Source organism: Myotis daubentonii, chromosome 3, assembly GCF_963259705.1.
Source record: "Myotis daubentonii chromosome 3, mMyoDau2.1, whole genome shotgun sequence".
NCBI lineage: Eukaryota > Metazoa > Chordata > Mammalia > Chiroptera > Vespertilionidae > Myotis > Myotis daubentonii.
Window position 1 is genome coordinate 11963404 of NC_081842.1, and position 21277 is coordinate 11984680.

At 44.3% G+C, this 21277-nt stretch overlaps 1 protein-coding gene across 7 annotated transcripts in view; it reads left to right on the top strand.

Annotated features, from left to right (window-relative positions):
* Positions 1-13905: 13905 nt before the first annotated feature.
* Positions 13906-21277, top strand: part of APP (amyloid beta precursor protein) — a 222630-nt gene continuing 215258 nt past the window's right edge. For 5 of the 7 annotated variants that reach the window (XM_059686778.1, XM_059686779.1, XM_059686780.1 and 2 more), the window contains exon 1: positions 13908-14110. In XM_059686778.1, the coding sequence (XP_059542761.1) occupies positions 14054-14110 (57 nt within the window). In that variant the 5' untranslated portion in view covers positions 13908-14053. Of the gene's footprint in view, positions 14111-21277 lie in introns of all 7 variants that reach the window. The other 2 variants (XM_059686782.1, XM_059686783.1) reach the window with 2 other exon arrangements.

The following is a 21277-nucleotide window of genomic DNA, read 5'->3' on the forward strand; positions in this document are numbered from 1 at the left end:
CATTTCTGCCTTTTCATGTCTGTAACCACAGTAAGGGGCACCGGACCTCAGCACAAAAGAAGTGCTCTCTAAATACTGGTGGATTCAATAAATGAATGAACCTCAATCTCAAATCTGTAGTCTTTTTCTCTTGAAAAATCAGAACTTCTTGTCCTGTGTCTGACTCAGCATTTGGCATTTCCCTTTCTGCTCATTCCCTCTTTTGTGCTTTTCTGGGCTTACGTAAACTCCTCTGGCCATACCAGCCACATAAGCACAACATGACAGAAAGATTTGCATCCCATCCCTTGATCATTCAGGGTAAACTATGATGGTTTCAATTTCATTGCCCTTTGAGAACCCAATTTAAAATGTGTATAATCGTTGTCCTCTCCAAACCAACAGTTTTTATTCAACACTTAATAAAATATATTAAAGATTCTTTTTCCACATGATTCACAATGCTAATGAATTCATCAATCCCATTATCACACATCTTTCTGTAAATGTCAAACAGGATGTAGCCAACAAGGTCATGACTATTGAACATAAGTTCACGGTTGTACACATTTGTTCTTGACACAGGTCATCTATGGATAACCTTTGACTTTCCATGCTTCCATCACTTAATGTCAATAACTGCATACAATTTCCACATTGCTCTGTCACTAGGTGTCACAATTATCAAGCGTCTATGCATATTTTATCTTTTAAATTGATATTTTTATTACTTTATAAATGTCCTGTTTCTGAAAACGGTTTAAAACACTTTAACATTTTTCAATATTATTTTCATCTGAGATTCATGAATGTTTTCACAGACAGTCTTAGTTTTTTAGAGGCTGAGCCTGAGATAGGGATCCTTATGCAAGTGGTTTATTGAAGGAATGTTTCAGAAGAAATATATGAGAACACAGGGCAGGGTGGGGGTGAAGCGAAGCAAAGATGCGGTTTCAGCTGAAGTCTAATCTCAGCCTGATCCCGTAAGGAGTTTTGGAATAAGAGTGACCCCACAAAAATTGTCCTACCTTGAGGCAAAAGGGCAGGGTGTGCAGCTGTGGCCTTCAGCAGCGAGTGCTCACGGCAGCTGGGGGGTGGATCCCAGATTTCTTTTATGACATTGAATTTTACCAAAGAAAAATTAAACTTCCTATGGATGGATGGTTGAGCTTTATTGTCTTAGTAGTGTATGTATGAATCATGTTTTCAATATGTAAATATTTTATGTAAAACAATAAAACTACAGTAATTAGTAACTTGACACTGGACAACTAAAAAAATTATAAAGCAGACAAAAAGAGAATGCTTAAATGGTGCGTGTAATAAAACCTTAAGTTCCAAACACAGTCTTATCCCAGGAATTCAATTCTGGAAATTGCATTTCATGAGAACGATAACCACTGTGCAAAATTTCAGTATATTTTGCAGCTTTCACATTTTGATGTCATAAATAGTGGTAATTCTGTACCACCTAAGTCAACAGCAGATTTACCACATGGGTGGGAGTTTTGCTTTCATCAGTGGTCACGGGCCCGCTTTGCCAAAGGCCCTCTCAGGGAGCGTTGTGATGGAGAGAGCACTATTATAAGTTAGAGCCATTTGGCAACATAGCCTTAGATACTCCATTTAAACCTGTCTTCTGACTTACAGTGTGCCTCCATTTTTTTCATTGTCACCCTTACATGTTGTGTCTCACAGGTTCCATCATGCCTTCTTCCATGCCACAGATTGCTTGCTCATTTTCCATGCCACAGATTGCTTGCTCCTCTTTCACAGGGATGGCTATTAAAGAAGCAAGAGCGCCTTGCAGGAGGCTCAGGGGGCTGGAGGAATCAGAAACAGCCCTGTCTCTTTCCCGTTTGTGCTTGTATACATTTGTGACCAGATCCATCATTTGGAGACCGTTATGGACAGACATAAAGGCTACGCTCGGGTCTTCCTTGTTGCTTTATCAATATGGATCAATGATGGGGAACAGATGTTCTGAAGGCTGGCACATGCCCAACTTACAGGGTTACCGAGGAACTTGGAGCATCTATTTGCTTGTGTGTGGCTGCCTTGACTTAGAGGCAATAAGTGAAGATCAAGGATAAAGATGTAGAGCTATTAAAAAAGAAGAGGGGAACTAGTGACCACTGATAGCATTCATGTAAGAATAATATATGATACAGATGCTGATAGAACTTCCTATATGATCTTTAAGATCTGGAAATACACAAATTTTACAGGAGAACATAGCAACCACTCTATCTGTGAAGAAGTGAGTTCTATGAGTTCTATGGGAGAGCTAGATAAGCTCACGATCCACAACCCACAATCTGTAGAGACACATGTTCCAAAACAACTCTTAGAGGGAGGATTTTGGTTCAGATGAAAGGTATGCCCTTTCATGAATCCTGGAGGCTGGAGCTGGGGAAGGATAAGTGCAGACTTGAACTTGAGGTTTGGGAATTTTCTTCTCTAGGCAGTCAGTATCATTGGGGCATGAAGCCAGGTTTGAAATCCATCTGCATCCTTTTTACAGTGAGCTTCATTTCAATCTGTTGAATCTGGGATCTAACCTATGCCATAGCTCTTTTAATTTATACAGTTTTGTCTATCCAAGCCTTGGCTACATTTGGGAAAATATTAGGAAGTTCTTTAGGGCTTTACTTTTTTTTAAACGCAATTTATGAGTTACTTTTGAAAGGACATACTCATGTCAACTATTTCCCACTTAACATTTGATAACAAATGATACACAGAGAAGTTAATGGCTTGTCTGATGCCACACAGCTATTTAGTGAGCAGTTGTAAATTATTTCACAATTCTTTTTATCTTAATCATGAATTCCCACTGGCAGGCTACATATTAAGTAATTGCATTTCCCTTCTGAAGATTCTTTGTCCCAGAAGCACTTTATGATCAGCAATACTAAACTACTTGTACCGTGATACTTCCTACTTTTGTGTCTACTAAAATTGTTCCCTCTTCCTGGAAAGTTTCCCACCCTCACTCCAGTCTCTACATTCACACCCCCAGTTCCACCTTCAGGAAGACTTCCCCAGTGACCCCAAAGTGGGTAGGAACATCTCATCGGACAACGTCCTATATAAAAAAGGCTAATGTGCAAATTGTCCCCTCCACCAGGAGTTCGACCAGGGGGTGGGGCCAACTGCCCACGGCCCCTCCCCTGACCAGACCAGCCTGGCCTGATCAACCCTGATTGGGGCGGGCCGGCCAGACCCCACCAGTGCACGAATTCATGCACCGGGCCTCTAGTTGTATTATAACAACCTATTTATGTTACTTCTCTCTGACAAGAAATGAATGCCTTTATATCCATCAAGTCTAGCACAGTGATTGACAGAGTGTAGATGCATAATAAATTAGTATTGAATGAATGTTTTAGGACATTAATGAATACATAATGAATGCATAAATAAGCAGCATGAACAAGAAGCTTCTGTGAGAGGAGCTAAGGAATGATGATAGCTTAATTAGATAACCAAGAAAGATGCAGGTTAAGAACTCCTTCTGTTTTCCTGCAGAAGGTAGTCTAAAGTTATGTCTGCAACAAAGAAAAGTCATTACTCTCCTGTCAGGTTCCATTTAGACCCTGAAGAGACAAACCTACCAAAGTTGCCAATGCCTAGAACATTCCCTGATTTGCAGTAATTGTTCAGATTATTAACTGAGTAAATAAACATCCAGAAAACGGGATTATAACAAAAAGAGTTTTAGGAAGATTGCCGGGAGCCGGTCCATGATTGCTGTTTCAAGGGACCTGGCATATATGGCATACGGTTCTTAATATGTTTGCTCACCTTCTTGGCGCTGTGTTTTAACCAAAGTCACCTCTCCGAGAAAGGTTGAATCCCCAGGTAGGGATTTTCCCCTGAAGTTAGGGAGGGAATAAAACCCCTCAACTAAGTGCCAGGCGGGTAATTAATCCCTTTAACTACGAACAATCATGCTTAAACTACATAATCTTTTCTCCCTGGAATGGAGATAAGAAACGCCCTAACCTTTGTAATAGAGATTGATAGGATTGAATCAACTGGTATAAATACAGTTGTAACAAGACAGACTCACTCAGAACTTAGAACACAGAACTCATGAGACAGAATTCAGAAGACAGCAAGACACAGAACTTATAAGACAGAACTTCAGAGACAGGGCTTGGAAGACAGGACCAAGAGAGACAGAGCCTAGGCACAGAACCTACACAGAACGTTCTCTAGGGACAGAAGAACTTCGCTGGCGAGAGCATGCCGGAGGATCCTGGACAGGGACTGGCCTCGGAGCCTGGAGGCAGAGCCTAGCGAGGGAACATGGCCACAGAACTTGGCTGGAGCTTCGAAGCAGAACCTCTCTGGAGATCGAGACCAGAACTTGGCTGGAGATCCTGGCTAGGCTGCTGATCAACTGAACGCTGTCTCCATGTCATTCCTTCTTCGCCGACTCTGTCCACACCTTTGGGGACCCCTGGACCTGCTGGGGTCGGACCCCGGCAGAAGATGAGGATGGTGTCACTAACTCTTGACCTGTCCAGTAATAAGAGCATTAAAAGACGGCTGAAATCCAGTAATTCCACTCCTCGGTATTTATCCAAGAGAAATAAAAACATATATCTACACAAAAACTTGTACATGAAATCTCATAGCAGTTTACCCATAATGGACAAAAGGAGACAGCTCAAATGCCTACCAACTGACAAATGGATAAACAAAATGTGGCATATCTATACAAAGGAACATTATTTGGCCATAAGAAGGAATAAAGTATGGATACATGCTACCACATGAATGAACCTTGAAAATGTGATACTAGGTGAAAAAAACAGGTTCCAGAAAAACCCCACATATTTTATTATTCCATTCATATGAAATGTCCAGAACAGGGAAACCTGTAGAGACATAAAGTAGCAGCTGCTTAGGGCTGGAAAGGGCGGAGGGGGTGATAGTTAAAGGATATGGTTTTCTTTTAGAAGTGATAAAAATGTTCTAAAGTTGGCTGTAGTGATGGTTGTACATATCTGTGAATATACTAATAACCATTGAATTGTATACTTAATTGAGTTTATTGTATAGTAGTAAATTATACTTCAAGAAAGCTATCTATCTATATATATATATATATATATATATATATATAACAGGTGATATGCAAATTAGCCAGGCATCACAACCGCTCGAGGAGGCTGCATCACGACTGCTCAGGAGGAGCTGCATGCACAGATGGGCGGGAGGGGACTGCGTGCTGCCCCCAGCCCCAGTGGACACACACACACCAGGGGAGGGGGTGTGCTCCAAGCGGCCGTGCGGTGTGGCTCAGAGCATGCCTCCAGTGGGTGGTGGCAGCGGCCGGAGCAAAGCAGCCCAGGTCCTGGGTGCTAGAAGGAAACCAGTGTCGGCAGCCAGGGGAAGGAAGGCCTATTCTTGAATGAATCTTCATGCATCGGGCCTCTAGGAGAGAGAGAGAGAGAGAGAGAGAGAGAGAGAGAGAGAGAGAGAGAGAGAGAGAGAGAGAAAGTTGAAAACATCTCAGACCAAAGGCTGCTCATCAGAATTCTCCCAGGATGTTAACAAGATTCACTTTTGCTGAATGTGTCCTAGGCTGGGCTCTCGTTGCCACCTTGCTAATTTTCAAGGACCCGACAAGAGCTCACTAAGAGCCTGTTTTAGCCAACTGTCACATTGGGAGCTCATGTGTGCATGTGTATGTATGTGTGTGTGTCTGAAAAAGTTTTTGTCCAAGCCACAGGCATAGTTTCAATAGCATTTATTGAATGCTCATTGTGTGCCAAGCACTTGGGACATGTCATCTCTAAGCTTCATAAAGGCCCCAGGAAGTAGATTATATTACTTCATTTTATAGAGGAAGACATGACACTAAGCTTAGCTAATTGCCATGATGTGATGGTGTGGAAACTAATAGACCCAGGTTTAAAGATATGTGTGATTCACAATATTTGTGTTCTGTTCACAATCTGTGTCCTTGAAGTCTAGTGTGGTGGACGGAAATGCCTTGAACCATTACAAGAGAGGTGGAGAGTATGGAATGTCTGATAAAGACAAATAACCTGGCTCAGTGTTTCAGCGTGGAATGGTGTGAGAATCCTGTTTTAAAATCTGGCCTTAATGTCCCAGGCAATGACAAACAGTTCTCCGGGGCCTAGGACTACTCTACTCAAGCTGCCTGCTTGAAGAGGGAGCTTTTAAGTCTTGTTCTAAGTGAGCAATTGCACACTCCCAGGTGAGTTTCTATTGAAAAAGACCCATGCTTTTGTTCCTACTTCTAGTTGTCAGTCCTCTTCCACCACCATTAAACTTCCACTAAAGCCCTATTTACTTCCTGTATTAAAGTATCAGGTTGTGTGTGTCATACACGATGAGCATTGGTATGCAGACATCACAGGCATCACCCAAGTTTTATTCCCTAGGCTGCATCCTGTTATTTGTATGTGAGAATGTTTGAGGACACTCTTTTTTTCTGCTGCTTCTCTCTGTGTCACACCACTTTTTCATCTTCCTTGGTGCACTTTGATCTAGACATTGTCTTCCATAAACCCACTTTGGCAATTTTGAAAGTAGACTGGCCAATCTCTTGGCATTGACTCCTCCATGAAATAAATGCAAGCTCCTTCTTATTTGTGATATTCTAGAATACTAAGTTCAGGTCCAGTAAATCAATTCTCGCTTTGCTGTCATTTATAATGGCAAGTGTTTGTTCACTCTCATCTTCCTTTCTCCTCCAAAATCAGTAACTTCAGCTATCAGAAAATAAGATTACCGCCACACAAATGAGAGGAAGCATGTAGACTAGATTACTCAAAGACTCACATAAGGACCCACAAAAAAAGCAAGACAAAAACAAAAACAGGGATCTCTGAAAGCTGCGCGGGCAGGTTCACCAGGAAATACATGCACACCGACCTCTATTAGAGAAGTGTGGCTGGCATGGTATATTTGGACTTTAATAGAGCATATGATTCTCTTGATACTTTTATGGACAAACTATGTTGGGTTAGGTAAGAACATAATTAGATATAGTCAGACCCAGCTGGATAATCATAATAAAAAACATTACAATTGAGGGGTACTAAATAATCTTATCTTTACACACTTAGAGAAAGATGCCCAAGGCAAGCATATCAAATTTTGGGGTGACTTTAAGGAATACTATGCATAAAGTAAGATTCTAATATTATCTCAGTAGAGGGATCAGAATAATTTTGAAGCATGTCAAATTAACAAAGGGTTATAAATATAAATAATCGAGTATATTATAATGCATTTGTATTCTGGAAAGAATGTATTATAGAAATAATGCCACCTTTACATCTTCATTATCACCATCTAGGCCCACACTGTCCATTATAATAGCCATCACCAGATGTGGCTGCTGAGCACTTGAATTGTGTCTGCTTTAAATTGAGATGAGCTAAAATACACACCACACCTTGAAGATCTCATTAATTACTTTGACACTGATTACATGTTGAAATGATAATATTCAGCATATATCAAGTAACAAAAAATATATTATTAAAATTAAGTTCACTCTAAGCTTCTAGAAAGATAAAGCAACTTTAAAAGATGAGGCAAAGTGCACTACTTCATAAAGTATGACTGGTCTTCTCAGCCCATTGTTTTCATGACTTGGGTCTGGTGAGATCACCAGGTCTGGGAAGCATCACAAAAGGCTTCACAAACCTAGTCACATGACCACATACAAGTTACCCTACTTCTCTGGGTGGCCAATGAGTATTCATCAAATGAAAGGCTTGGCCTGGTGCACCACATTCGCTTTACTTTTAAACATTGTAATTCTAGGTTCTTCTTCAATTCATAGGAACTGAAAGAAGGTTGGAGGTGAAAGGGTTCAGTCGTAGGGTATTATGGGATGGCAGTGGAAGCACCCTGGTTTGCTCAGACTGAAGGAAAATTGTGTTAAATCAAATCCTTCCTTACCAGAGGAGCTCAGAAATGAGGTGAAAAGGACTCTGGGCCAGCCTGACCCAAAGCTTCTCTTTAAGTGTGAAAAGTGAGGATGAATTTTCTTCTCACTCCCAAGGGACTAGTAAAGCTCTAGGTTGTCCTGTGCTTTGGTTCATGGAGATTAAATCTTACACTGAACTATTTTATCACTGAAGACGAATACAAAAAGAAGCAAGCCTTGGAGTGGATGCACATCCCAGGGCTTGCCTGAGCTTCTCCACCTTGTTTGAAAAAACATATCTCATGGATGTTTCCGGGGGTTGAATTATTGAGAGCCTTATAAGACTTGACATATGTAATACTTTAATCAATAAAGAAATTTAAAAAAAAAGTTCATTTCTTAAACACGCACACACAGACTTGAGTTACTCCAGCTCGGTTTCTAATATCTTGGTCTACTTTCTTCTAAACACAGTGTGCATATGGCTTTTGGACTTTAGAGATTTTTGATGGAAAAGCACCAAACAATGTTGATAGAATCTGATTTTTCTTAAATCAAATTCCCCAGAAGCTCCCAAGTAGTTGAGGCTGAAAAGATACAATTGAGTTTCAGCAAATCTGTTTTCCAAGATGTAAGCCAGGGTAAATGCTAGGGCTCCAGAAAAACCAACATTTGTGTTTTGACATTTTTTCTAGTTCCCTTCCATCTCATTTTACCTTTCCTTTGCAAAAGGAAATGGGCCTGCCTGGTTCCCCTTTTAATTTAGTCAGTATCTCTGATCAGGCTTCACAAACTTGGTCAGAACAAGGTGGTTCCTCGACCCCTGACCTTGAGGCTTAGATAACAGACTGTTTTCACTGATAGTTGGAAAACAGAAATAAACACATTCCTTTTCAGACCAGGCTCCCTAAACCTTTCCCTTCTTTTTCTTTTTGCTGCAGCAGTGAGGGCTGACAGGGACACCTGACATCCTGACATCACTAGCAGTAAACGGATTTTTCAATGAGGACTAACAGAGGAAAACTATGGAAAGATGTCTCCCTTTTTTACCGAGAGAGTTCTATATCTCCTTATGCCTTTGCTCTCTACCTAGCCTACGTGGTATGAGACATTTCAGCAAGGGCTTCTGAAAATCAATCCAACCGCTGTCTCCTTTAATTCTCCTTCTGGAACTCCTCTCTCATCTTCATAGAGGTCCTGAGCAATTGTTCGGAGCCAATGCCCCAGAAGATTAAAGGCAGTGCAGTGAGCTCCAGTCTTATCCTGAGGCTTATCTTGGTAAACTTCACAAATCTTTTTCCTTTTCACATAGGAAAACTTAAAAAGAAGCATGTGAATTGGATTTTGTCCTATTTCTCCCTGAAACTGGGAAGAAGCTGGTCATATACTTGCACATTTGTACTGTAAAAATATTCAGAATCCCATCCAGTATCTTCCATATAATACGCATTTTAGTTCCTACTTTATACTTTCAGAATGCTTTTATGTGGCATCCTTTAGCCTTACTTTAAAATGTCTGTCAGCCTGATATTTCTACTTTTTTTTCATTATATCTTCAAGGTCATGCATGGAAACATCTTTCAATGGAAAGAACCCATCTGCTTTGACAAAAATGTATACTATATCCCTTCACTCCTACAAGGGTCTCAATGAAGAAATCCGAGAGTCCACTAGAATGCCTTCAAGCTTACTCTTTGGATTCAATGCAGTAAACAAAAACAAAAACAAAAACAAAATCAGGGAGAGACAGGGATGTTGCATAAACAGCTACCTTCTTTAAAATTGAAAATGCATGGTATCATTTTAAACCTATTGGTTAAATTTTGTTTAGCCACTTGTTTCTCAAACTTATTTGATATCAGAACTCTTTTCATTTTTGCACACTTAGTTACAGAGTTCCATGGTGCACAGTTTGGAAATTGTGCTAGAAGATGTTATCCTTCGTTTTTCAAAAATTGTCATTCTTAATAACTGTAAGCAATAGATATAATTCCCTTCTTTCTCATACAATATCTCCTGGGGTACTTAGGGTTCATCTCACAAATATTACATCTTCGCGTGACTATTGGGTTCTTAAAAGTAAACACAACAAAACTCTTTTGTAATATGTTCACTTCATCTGAATAGGTTTCAGCTCCTCTGATGGGGACAGACCATCAATTATCACAGAAAACTACCGCAGTCATCTCCAGCATTCATCTCTCATTCGCCTTTCCTTTCACCTTCATTCACTTTATTCAAGCTTCTTCCTGTTGCATGTACTTCTGATCCCTAAAACAAACAAATGAAAATCTTAATTTAGTATTTCCACTATTATTTAAAAATTGAAATGGATAGTGCCCAGGTGAGACATACCCAGGTGCAAAACCTCCTTTCTCCACCTCTTTCTGGCTGCCTTAACCTCTAACCTCCTCCTTTGTGACATGAAAAGTTAACCCAACACAAGTCTCAAGTAAACATAAATTTTTCACAACCTTTTTACAGATTCCATCTATGGGCATACCTGGAACCTCTAGCATGCCCTTTTCCTATTCTTTCTGATCCCAACTTTTTTACCCTTCAGATTTCCCTGAACCTCCCACACTGGCAGACCCTCCTGTAGAAATGTTAGCGCTTGTCAGACTGATGGGGGAACCTGCAGTGAGTAGCAGCGTAGTGCTGCCCATTCCATCTGACTGCATTCCTCCGCTTCTCACACATCAACACGTCCCCCGACTGCTGGCTCCCACTCATCAGCCCCATCATGAACCCTCAATGCACTTACAAGGTCCTTCCTTTGAACATCCTTCTTCTTGCTCCCTTTTCTTTCCTCTTTGAAGTTGCTATCAAATCCCTGGGGCAGGGAGACCCCCCCCCTTCCTGACACCCCTAATTTACCAATCCCGGGGCTATAGGTCTACACCTCTAACTTTCTTTTGATGAACTTACATACACACACACAAATCTACACAAGCTGTACTTACTGGTGTCCTTATAAGAGATGAGGACACAGACCCACACAGAGGGAAGACCATGTGAAGACACAGAGAAGGCCATCTGCAAGCCACCGAGAGTGGCCTCAGAAGTCGTCAACCCAGCCAACACCTTGATCTCAGACGTCTAGCCTCCAAGTCTAAGCCAACAAGTCTACGATACTATGTTCTGACGACCTTAGCAAACTAATAGAGGGCTCATCTTCTGGCTTAGATTAAGATTGTTTGGGGTGATATTTGTGGAGCACAGATAACATCCTAATCATAAGATAACAGAGATGTGGCTACAGCACTATGCATAAAACAGATCTGGGAGACTTGATGGTGAGGGTGACCAGCCTGAGTTGACAAAATCAAATGGCAACGTGGGGCTGCACATGAGGTGGGCAACAGACTACTGCACGCTGAGGTGGTCAGAGCCGTCATAGAGCATTGTAAACAAACCAGAAGACATCTAGAGGAGAATGGCCAGGGCTTGGAAGGAACCAGAAACCGTGCCATCTGCACAACTCTTAAAGGAAGTGCCTGTGTTAGCTTGACAAGAGAGGACGCCGGAGGCAGAAGCAGCATGAAAACTCCTGGCAAGTGTGTGAAGATATGCGTGTGGAAAAGTTTTATTCTGCTTGGTCATGAGGTAGAGGGACAATGGAGTGGGAGGTTCAAGAAAAGGGAATGACGTAAGAACTTTATAGAAGCCAGAACAGCCCAAAGACAAAATCCACTCTTTGAAGGGAGAGCAAACACCTCCCAAGGTGAGGCACTGAAGTCTAGGTTGGGAATGTTGTGGAGATTCCTGCCAACTGGTGCTTGATCCTTTTGTAGGGTTCTGACTAAGGATGTTCCCTTATTTTCTGCTCAGGAAATCTGAAAAATATCTCAGGGCAGGAAATGGCATTAAATACAGAACAGAGATCGTGGCTGAGAAGCAAAAACCATCAGGATCTCTTGAGTGGTAATGGAACGGGAGAAAATGTAAGGACTGTCCATCATTCTGACAGTCAGCCGCTAATCACCTTCCCTGGGAGAACATCTTGTCCAGGGAATGTGCGAGTGTGGTGAATTTCAATAGTGGGAAGGGAAACCGCTTAATCTAGGAACTTTCATTTTTATAGAGTACTAGAGGCCTGATGCACGAAATTCTTGCAAGGGCCTTGGCCCCAGCCCCCCCTCACCCACAGAGGCCGGGGACTCTGCCACCTCCACCGCAGCCCCCATCTGCTGCAGCTTTGTCTGGAAGGAAGGACGGACGTCTGAAAAGACGTCTGGTCTAATTAGCATATTACCCTTTTATTATTATAGATAACCTCGCTTCTATATATTTGAATTTCATGCTCAGTAGAAGTCCCTTACTCTTAAAAAGTGTTTCCTTCCTCCTAGGACTGGCTTCGTGGGCATGCAACCTGTGCAGTCACACAGGGCCCTGCACTCAGAAGAGCCCCATGGTGGTTTAACAATGTGTCATCAACTGAAGATTCTGAATTTTGGGGGGGAAAAGGGTCCTGCCTTTCCATGTTGTACTAGACCCTGCAAAATCTGTGGTGGGTCCTGCTCCCTCCCCATCTTCAAATCATACTTTTCTTTGCATGCATATGTCTTCAATTGCTCAAACCATTCTGGGACAGTCCGGGAACTATGGTGCTGGGTAAATGTGTTCCGGAAGCAACTGGGTTTTGCTGTCACTTGGGATTTTCCCTGCAGTACCAACTTCATGTCACTTACTGGCTGTCAGGTTTGGGAGTTCCTTAATTTCAGTTTCCTGATTTACATAAGTGGGAGTAATAATAGCAAGGGCCTCAGGGGCTTTTTGTAGTAAGTCAATGACAAGGCATGTAAAGAAGTACTGCATGATAACAAATACTTGTTATTAAAAGTAATCCAAGGGTCAGGATTGGAGGGGCGGGGGAGGAAAAGGTTTAGGGCAGCTGGCAGATAAATGCTGACTTCTCAGGAAGCATGTCACCATCCGCTGCCCGAGCCTTGGCCCCTCACATTCCCTCCCCCTGGCCCCACTGTGGACTGAGGCTTGGTGACCAATGCTCCTTCAGAACAAGAGGAGGGGATACATCTGGACAATTCTAGACCATTCTAGACACAATGAAGACGAAGGGCAGAGTTTAAGGTCTGAAGTTCTCAGGTACAGGGTCGAATAAGAAGCATCTCTACAGACCCTTTCCCTCTTAACTTTCACTTCATCCCCATGCCTGATGTATGTTCCATGCCTGTCTGACAAAAAACAAAACAAAAAAATCCTGCTGACCGGCCCCTTCTCTTAAGAAAAAAAAAAAATCGCCCCCCCCCCAAATAAAAAAAGCAAACAACAACAAAAAAAAATCGCAACAAATAAACAACAAAAAATATTTTTAAACCTTTCTTTCAAGGGTAAGTAAATGGGTCGCCAGCGTCTTCACTAGTCGGGCTCCTGTCTCCTTTGGTTCGTACTACAGATAGAAATTCCAGGTTGCTTGTGGTTGCTTTTGACTGGGAAGAAAAAAAAAAAGCTTCTGCTCGCTCATCAAGAGAGGAAGATACTCTATTTCCTTTAAGCTTATCTCGTTCCCATTCTCTTTTAAAAACTCCTCCCCCACTTCTCCAAACCGCGGCAAAAAACCGAGGTGCGGCCAAAAAAACGCACCCCGGCAGCAGCCCTTCTATACGCAGCGGGGAGAGGCCTGCGGGTCGGGTGAGTCAAGCTCACGGGAACGAGCCGGGAGCGCTCGCGACTTTGCTGGAGCCGAGACGTCCTACGACTCACCTTTCCCTGCGCCCGCACTGTCCCTCTCCCGGCCCCAGACCCTCGCTCCCACTACGCCCGGGTCCCAGGCGGCGGGCGGCCCGGGAGGCGCGGGGTGGGTGCGGGAGGAGCTGGGGGCGCCGCACCTGTGGGCGCCCGGGCGCGGGCCCCTCCCGGTCGGAGCGCGCAGCACCCCGGCGCGTCCGCTAGGGGTCTCTCTCGGTGCCTCGCGGGGTGGGCCGGATCAGCTGACTCGCGGGGCTGTGAGCCCTGCAGCTCGGCTCCAGCTCCGTCAGTTTCCTCGGCAGCAGCGGGAGAGGAGCACCCGGAGCAGCGCGATCGCAGGCCCCACCGGAGACGGCGACGAAGGCACCGGCACCGGCAAAGCAAGGGCGCGGCGGCTCGCACTCGCACAGCAGCGCACTCGGTGCCCAGCGCACGGTCGCGATGCTGCCTGGCTTGGCACTGGTCCTACTGGCCGCCTGGACGGCTCGGGCGCTGGAGGTGGGTGCCGCCCTTCGGAATGGGGGGAGGGGGGACGGTGTGGAGCCGGTCCTCCCCAAGTCTTCAATCCAGAGAAGACGGGGGCAGTCGAGGGGGCCCCGGTCCACTCCGCGCCCAACGCCCCCGCTTGCGGTCGCGCTGCGCATCCTCGCCTCTGGCCCAGCCCTGTCCGGGGACGCACGCTCCAGCCCGCGGAGAGCGAGCGGGCGAAGCGTCTGGCTCCCGGGTGCGCGCCGCTCGGGGGGCGAGTCGAGGAGGCGATCCTGAGCTCAGCCCCTCACTCAGCCCCTGCCTCCCAGCCGCGGGCTGGGACCCGGGAAGGCGAGAGCCATGCAGATGGAGCACATGGGGTGAAACCGAAAACGCAGCGCCCCTGGATCCTGTCCCCACATCGGAATCGCTGCCCTGCCCTTTCTCTCGGGCCCTGGGGACGAGGAGTCGGGACGGCTCGGGAAGCCGCCTCCCTCCCCCGCTTCCCTTTGCCTTTTCCGCCCGGGTTCACCTTCCCTCCGCAGCCCCGCCACCCCGTCCCTGCCCGATCTCCTCTGCCTTCCTCTTCCCGGCTGCTCGCGGCGGCCTCCTAGGGCGACCCCTGGGAGGGTCGCGCACCGCCTTCTGCAGGCAAACTTTGTACATTTCTGCGTCTCCCTTTTGTGTTAAGTTGGAGAGATGGGAGGCGTCGGAGACCCGCAGCCACCTCACACCTTCCCCCAAGCCTGGACGCCCTGGGCGTTCGCTCGCACCTTCAGCTTCTCCCCGGAGAGGGAGCGGGTCCCCGGGAACAAAAGCCGCGACACCCCGCCCTCGCCAGCCCGGGGCGCGGTAGATGGAGCCGCGCTCGTCTGTGCGCCACCGGGGCTCCCGCCCGCCTCCCTTCCTGGCGCTGCGCGCCTGTCCCGGTGGCCCGGTGGGGGCTGGGGCGCTGCTGGGGCCGCCGTGGCGGAGCCCTGGGGACCCCCGCCCCCCATCACCTCGGTGACTTGCTAATTCTCTGCTGGGCTGCAAAGCCCTTGGGGAGAGATAGGCGGAGAGCGGGGTGCGCGATGGAAAGGGCAGCGGCGGGTGGTGCGGAGTCACGAGCTCTCCCCTCCTGGGCGTCAAAGGAGGCGTTTGTCTGATTCAGGCGCGGCCTCCTCCTTGGCAGCGCGGGGCACTCCGCTGGAGAACCCGTTGGGGGCAGGGACCGTTGGGGAGGGTCCCCCGAGTCTTTTTTTTAGGGTACCGATAAAAGGATTGCATTGAGTGAAGATTAAGACGGAGAAGATGGCGCCTCTGCAGTGCAGCAAAGAAAAGCTGTGTGGAGGCTGCAGCCTGTGAAATGCACCCGCCACTAGGTGTATAGCAAGTCTTCCCATTCATCCAACTCTCCACCACGCAGCCAACACGGGTGCAAAAGGACTATTTTTTCTTTCTCTGAAGATGCTTAGAAGTTGTTTGTCTGACAGTCGGGGGCGGGAGGGGGTGGGCGCAGAGGAGGTTGTATTTCCCATCGGTGGGTTTTTTACCTTTTGCAACCTTCCCGCCCCAACCCCCTACCCTCCTCCTGTTCCCCTACCTCGTGGTAATTTTCCAAAGAAGCTATTTCTGGACAAGTGTTTTTCTGTAATTTCACCGAGACTGTACAGACAATCACATCATTACACTATTTTAGTCCCCAATTTATGGGGTCATTGAACTTTTCCCCCTTCTATCTTTTACCTACAAGTGGCTCAGGAACCGGCTTAGGGCTAGTTAAGACAAATATGGGTTTCCATATTTTTTTAAAAAAAATGAATTTAATTAAAGGAACTCTCATTTCTCCGATGACTTAAATTTACTCCTACTCCTACAATTATTTTTTCTTGATTTTTTACTACATATTAAAAAACACAAATTACGTAATTTAAGTCATATCTTAACCTTTATATTTGAAGCTTTTGTCAAAAAAAATATTTAACTTTTCCGAGCAAGTATTTTTTCCTGTATAAAAAGAGGCAGTGTGTAAGCAACTATGATTCAGTTTATTTTCTGGCCTTTTGAATGCTTTTTTTTTTTTTTGCTTTTTCTGCCATCGTTTTGGAAATTTTCACTGGTTATTATAACCTCTTTCAAAGATTAGCCCATTTTGAAGCATTGGTGGAAGAGTGGGTAATTCACTCTAATGAGGTTTCAGGGGGACTTACCCAGCTGTATCCGTGTCCACTGGAAAGATGTAATTATGACTTGCCCGTCTTTGTGGGCTTGGAAAACAGGTCTGCTGCGGGTGTCCCTAAAACAGAAACCAATAAGGATAGTGATAATGGACCTCAGCTTTGGGTGGAAGCATGATTACAGTGGGTTGATGCTTTTGCCTGGCGTATCCATAGAGGATGAGTTTCAAAAGCCCAGATATTTATTTACTTATTTCCTTAAACTTGCTTCTCCTTAAAGTTGTATTTTCCTATATTTGGGGAATTGAACCTAATCACAATTATCTGCTTTGATAGTGATGCTAATTCATAGACTGTAGACACCTATCCTTATTGCGCACTGCCCCTAACGGCAGACACCTACACGCAGAATAGTGAAGCCAAGATTTGATGGTGATCTATTAGGAGTTTCGTGCTAATCAGTGATAACCAGCAGGGCACAAAAGCTTCTCTCTTGTCAACCTTAACCAGCAGAGGCGCCTAATGGCAGTTGTGATGCTACTAGTACTCCAGAGGGACTGACAATCCCCGGTTCTGACTGAGGAAACGAAAAGGAACATGCAACTAAACTGATCACAAGGTTAAATAGGAATAGCCAATTGGGGGGGAGGGGGGAAGAAAGGAAAACAACATGGTCCATTGCATATAGGTTTGAAGGAAAACAGGTTAGGTCTATGGAGAAGGCTTTCCCCCTGTTGCTGGAGGATCTCCTATGTAATGTTACTGTTTGTGGCATGTGAGAGATTTCTGTGCAGATATTTGTGTGAAGGTGAATGTTGCCAGTCATTCTAGAAATAAGAGTATCTTTTATGTGACCACTGAGCTGTCGCTGAAGAAGTGTGATCACATTCAGCAGAAATGTGCATCCTGTTTGTGCACATATGACCTAGGTGGGGACAAGTATTTACCTTAAGAGACTTGCAAAGCATCTAGCCTTAATATGCTCTTTGATCTCTGCTTCGTTGCCTCAGTTTTGGAATGCAAAGATAAACCTTATCAATGTGTTTTCCTTGTAAAGCTCCAGGATGTAAGGTTTCGTTGGTACATACCTCAATGCTTCCCACTCCCACTCCAGCTCCCAAGAAGTTTGCAGAGTAAATAGGACAGGCACGTGATTATAAAAGAAAATAGAAAGTGTTAAGTACCAGGAGGAAAGAACAGAGTAAGTGGGTTTCTGAGTGGAAGGGTTAAGTCTAAATATGTATATTTAAAGAATAAAGTAACAACAATAGGATGAGATAATCCTGGAGAATTTCCTAGTAGTTCGTTTTCAGCCAGGTTTGTATGTGCGTCTGGGGAATGGACGTTAGATCATTTTACAGTATTTGTTTACATACCTCTCTCCACCTTTCTCCTCCCAGACAACACACACATACTCACACTCACACACAAATAGTCACACTCACGCACCCATAGTCATACTCACACACATAGTCACGCACACACATGTAGTCACACTCACACACAGCCACACTCACACACACGTAATCACACACACACACACACACATAGTCACACTCACGCACATAGTCACACACACACACAAAGTCACACTCACACACAGCCACACTCACACACACGTAATCACACACACACACACACACACACACACACACAGTCACACTCACCTGGGAGGGTGAGGCTGGCTTTGTTGTCTTTCTTTTCCTTGTGCCTGGTTTAGAGCCAGCTAGGCGAAGATGAGGCTCTTTTTTTTTTTTTTTTAATATATTTTTATTGATTTCAGAGAGGAAGGTAGAGGGAGAGAGAGAAACATCAACAATGAGAGAGAATCATTGATCGGCTGCCTCCTGCCCACCCCCCACTGGGGGCTGAGCCCGCAACCCTGGGCACGTGCCCCTGACCAGAATCGAACCCAGGACCCTCAGTCCGCAGGCGGACGCTCTAGCTCTATCCACTGAGCCAAACTGGCTAGGGCAGATGAGGCTCTTAAAAAAGGAGAGATGAGCAAGTGTGGAGATTGATTTCATTCATGTCTTTGCCTACCCATTAGTGAGGACATTTTTATTTGTTCTCTTTTTGAGCCAAGTCCTGTCCCGCAGCTCTGAAGAGACTAAGATGAACAACACAGCCTTTTCCTTCATGAAGCTTCCAGTCTAGAGGGGAAGACAGACTAGACAGAAATCATTATAAATGTATGTTCGTGAACTGTGACAGATGCTGAGACGGAGAGAAAAGGCACGGGGAACATTCTGGAAAGGAGTGGGGAATGGAGGGTCAAGGAAAGCAGGATCTGAGAGCTCTGGGTCTTCAGGTGTGACTCAGGAAGGGCATGACGAAAGACACCGCTCACTGGGCAGCAAGGGGGAAGGTGGAGAAAGTGCAGTTTCATTTGTTTTTTCTGTGTTTGTTGGTGGTTTTCTACCTCTCTGTGTCTCACTTAACTGTGAAATGGTTTCCTTCTCATAGTGGGGTCCCAGATGCAAATGTGCGGAGTGGGATTGATGCTAAACCCCATCTGCTGCAAACCCTTGGGAATGCTGTCACCCTGTGTCGCCCAGCCAATGTACAGCTACCCCTTCAGGAGTGGCTGGGGGGAGATGGGGAGGAGGGAGGTGGAGGAAGCTAAGGTGAAGGAATGCACACCCGCCTGAACGAGTAGCAAGTTTAAGAAATACAGAGTCTCTTACTTAATTTTTCTGTTGTGGAAAGAAAAGCAAACAGGACCTAAACCCTCCAACTGAATTTGCAAATGGAACCGAAGTGAAGAGGAAAATGTTATGTAACTATTTCTTAAGCTATCCCGGTTTAGCATGGATAGCTTAAGAAATAACCATTTTGGTGAGCACAGTGGTGTTTTTCTTTAAAAGAAACATTCGGTGAATTTTCCTCTTCAGATTAATTCTGATTAATAGATATGCTCTACTGGTACCTTTTTAAACGTAGAATTCCACCAAAAAAAAAAAAAAAAGAAACCCTGAATTATCATGACCGCTCTAGGATTACAGCAAATTAATTTTTAAAAAAAGTCTGGACATGTTCATCAACTATAGTTTTATGAAAATGTGATGCTTGGTAGATACAGAGGATTCAGATTCACATGTGTGACATCTTAGCTTACAAAAGGACGCTAAGAGGGCATTTTATTTCAATTTAGTTTGTGTGGCTACAGTTAAAAAGAAAACACATGTGATACAGATTTAGCTTGAACTTTGCTAGGATTATAGTGTTTTATAAAAGAAGGCAGTGGTTGAAATGGGGAAGATGAGAGGCTTCGAAAAGCCCAGGTCTATGGAAAGTGTGGAATGGTTCCCGTATTCGTCATGTCGATTTCATTACCAGAGAGATGTCTGAGTCTGAGGTTCTCACATGTCCAGGGAAGGTAGCATCCACACTGATCAAGACCCTGGGCTGGGGCAAGATGGCTTTGGTTTAATTAAATCTTGCCTCTGTGCCTTTTGAGCTGTTGACTGTGGGCTAGCTGTGTGCCTCAGTGTTTTTCTTGTAAAATGGGTATAATAATGTTTATGGTTGTTGAGGATAATTGAGTTAATACCTATGTAAAGTACTTGAAACAGGATATGAATTGATATATATATATATATATATATATATATATATATATATATATACCATGATGACATCTAGTAAGCACTGTGTGTTGGTTATTACACTATAATGATGGTGATGTAAAATGGATATATTTAAGTTTCACTCATAGCTGAAAGTTTAAAAAGACCTACATGATTTTTCTCTTACTGACTAGTGTATTTAACAGCCAGCTAAGATAGGAAATTGGCAGTTTGTTCTCTATAAGAACAAATGAATTTGATTTAAATTAAAAAACGACATACCACAGCCCTAGTTGGTTTTCCCAGTGGTTAGAGCATTGGCCTGTGGACTGAAGGGTCCCAGGTTCAGTTCTGGTCAAGGGCACATACCTTGGTTGCAGGCTTGATCCCCAGCCCCGGTTGGGGCATATGCAGGAGGTGACCAATCTGTGTGTCTTTCTCACATAGATGTTTCTCTCTCACATGGATGTTTTTCTCTCTCTGTCTCTTCCCCTCCCTTCCCCCTCTTCTTAAAAAATCAGTGGAAAAAATCTCCTCGGGGGAGGATTAACAAAAAATAAATAAATAACTAAAACTAGAAAATAAATAAATAAATAGAAAGACACACCACAGATAAAATTTTTAAGAGCACATGTCATAAAATTTTAAGTCCTTATGTATATTTTATATATCAGCTGACTTTTTGTAATACATGAAAGTAATTCGTGCCCATTGTAAAATTTAGACAGCACATAAATGTGGAAAAAGCATGGAAAAGACCCATTTTAAAGGTGTGCATACTGGCAACTTGCCACACACCCGTGTCTTCATTTTCCTGGCTTGATTATTAACTGAGCTATTAGTTGACTGTGTGCAAGGAGCAATGAACAAGCCTGGTTTAGTTTTCGGCAAAACCTTTGCCAGAAAAGTGAATAAACAAGTTTTGTCAATCTGGGCAAAAGTGGAAGATTTCTTGTGCCAGCAAAATAATTTGGGTCTTGGAATGGAAGCTTGAAATGATCTGCACGAGGGGAGGAGGAAGCCAAGAAGCAGACTGCTCGAGAACGCAGCATTTCTGTAAGGCGTCCCTTTTCAAAATACGAGACAAGGTACCGCTAGTCAGATGATGGCCTGCACATCTGTACAACTTTATAGTGCCATTAGCCTGCTTTTGCTCATTATACAAGAAGAGATTTTCAATCTCAGTTTCAAAATTAGGCTATGGCTATTAGAGAGGACAGGAAATTGGTAAAGTATGCGACACGTTGAAGAATTAATAAACAAAGTCCCAAGGAATCTCTGTGGGCTTTCGTTACACCAGTGATCACTGTCCTGCTCAACCAAAGAGAGTGGGTTCAAGTGGAAGCTGTAATTCTCGCCGCCATGTTTGGAGTGACCATCCTGCCCAGAGTAGATAAAGGGAGGAATGAATGAGATGGTATCACAACCACATACGAGTATATATGGGTCATGGAGTAGAGATAAGGAAA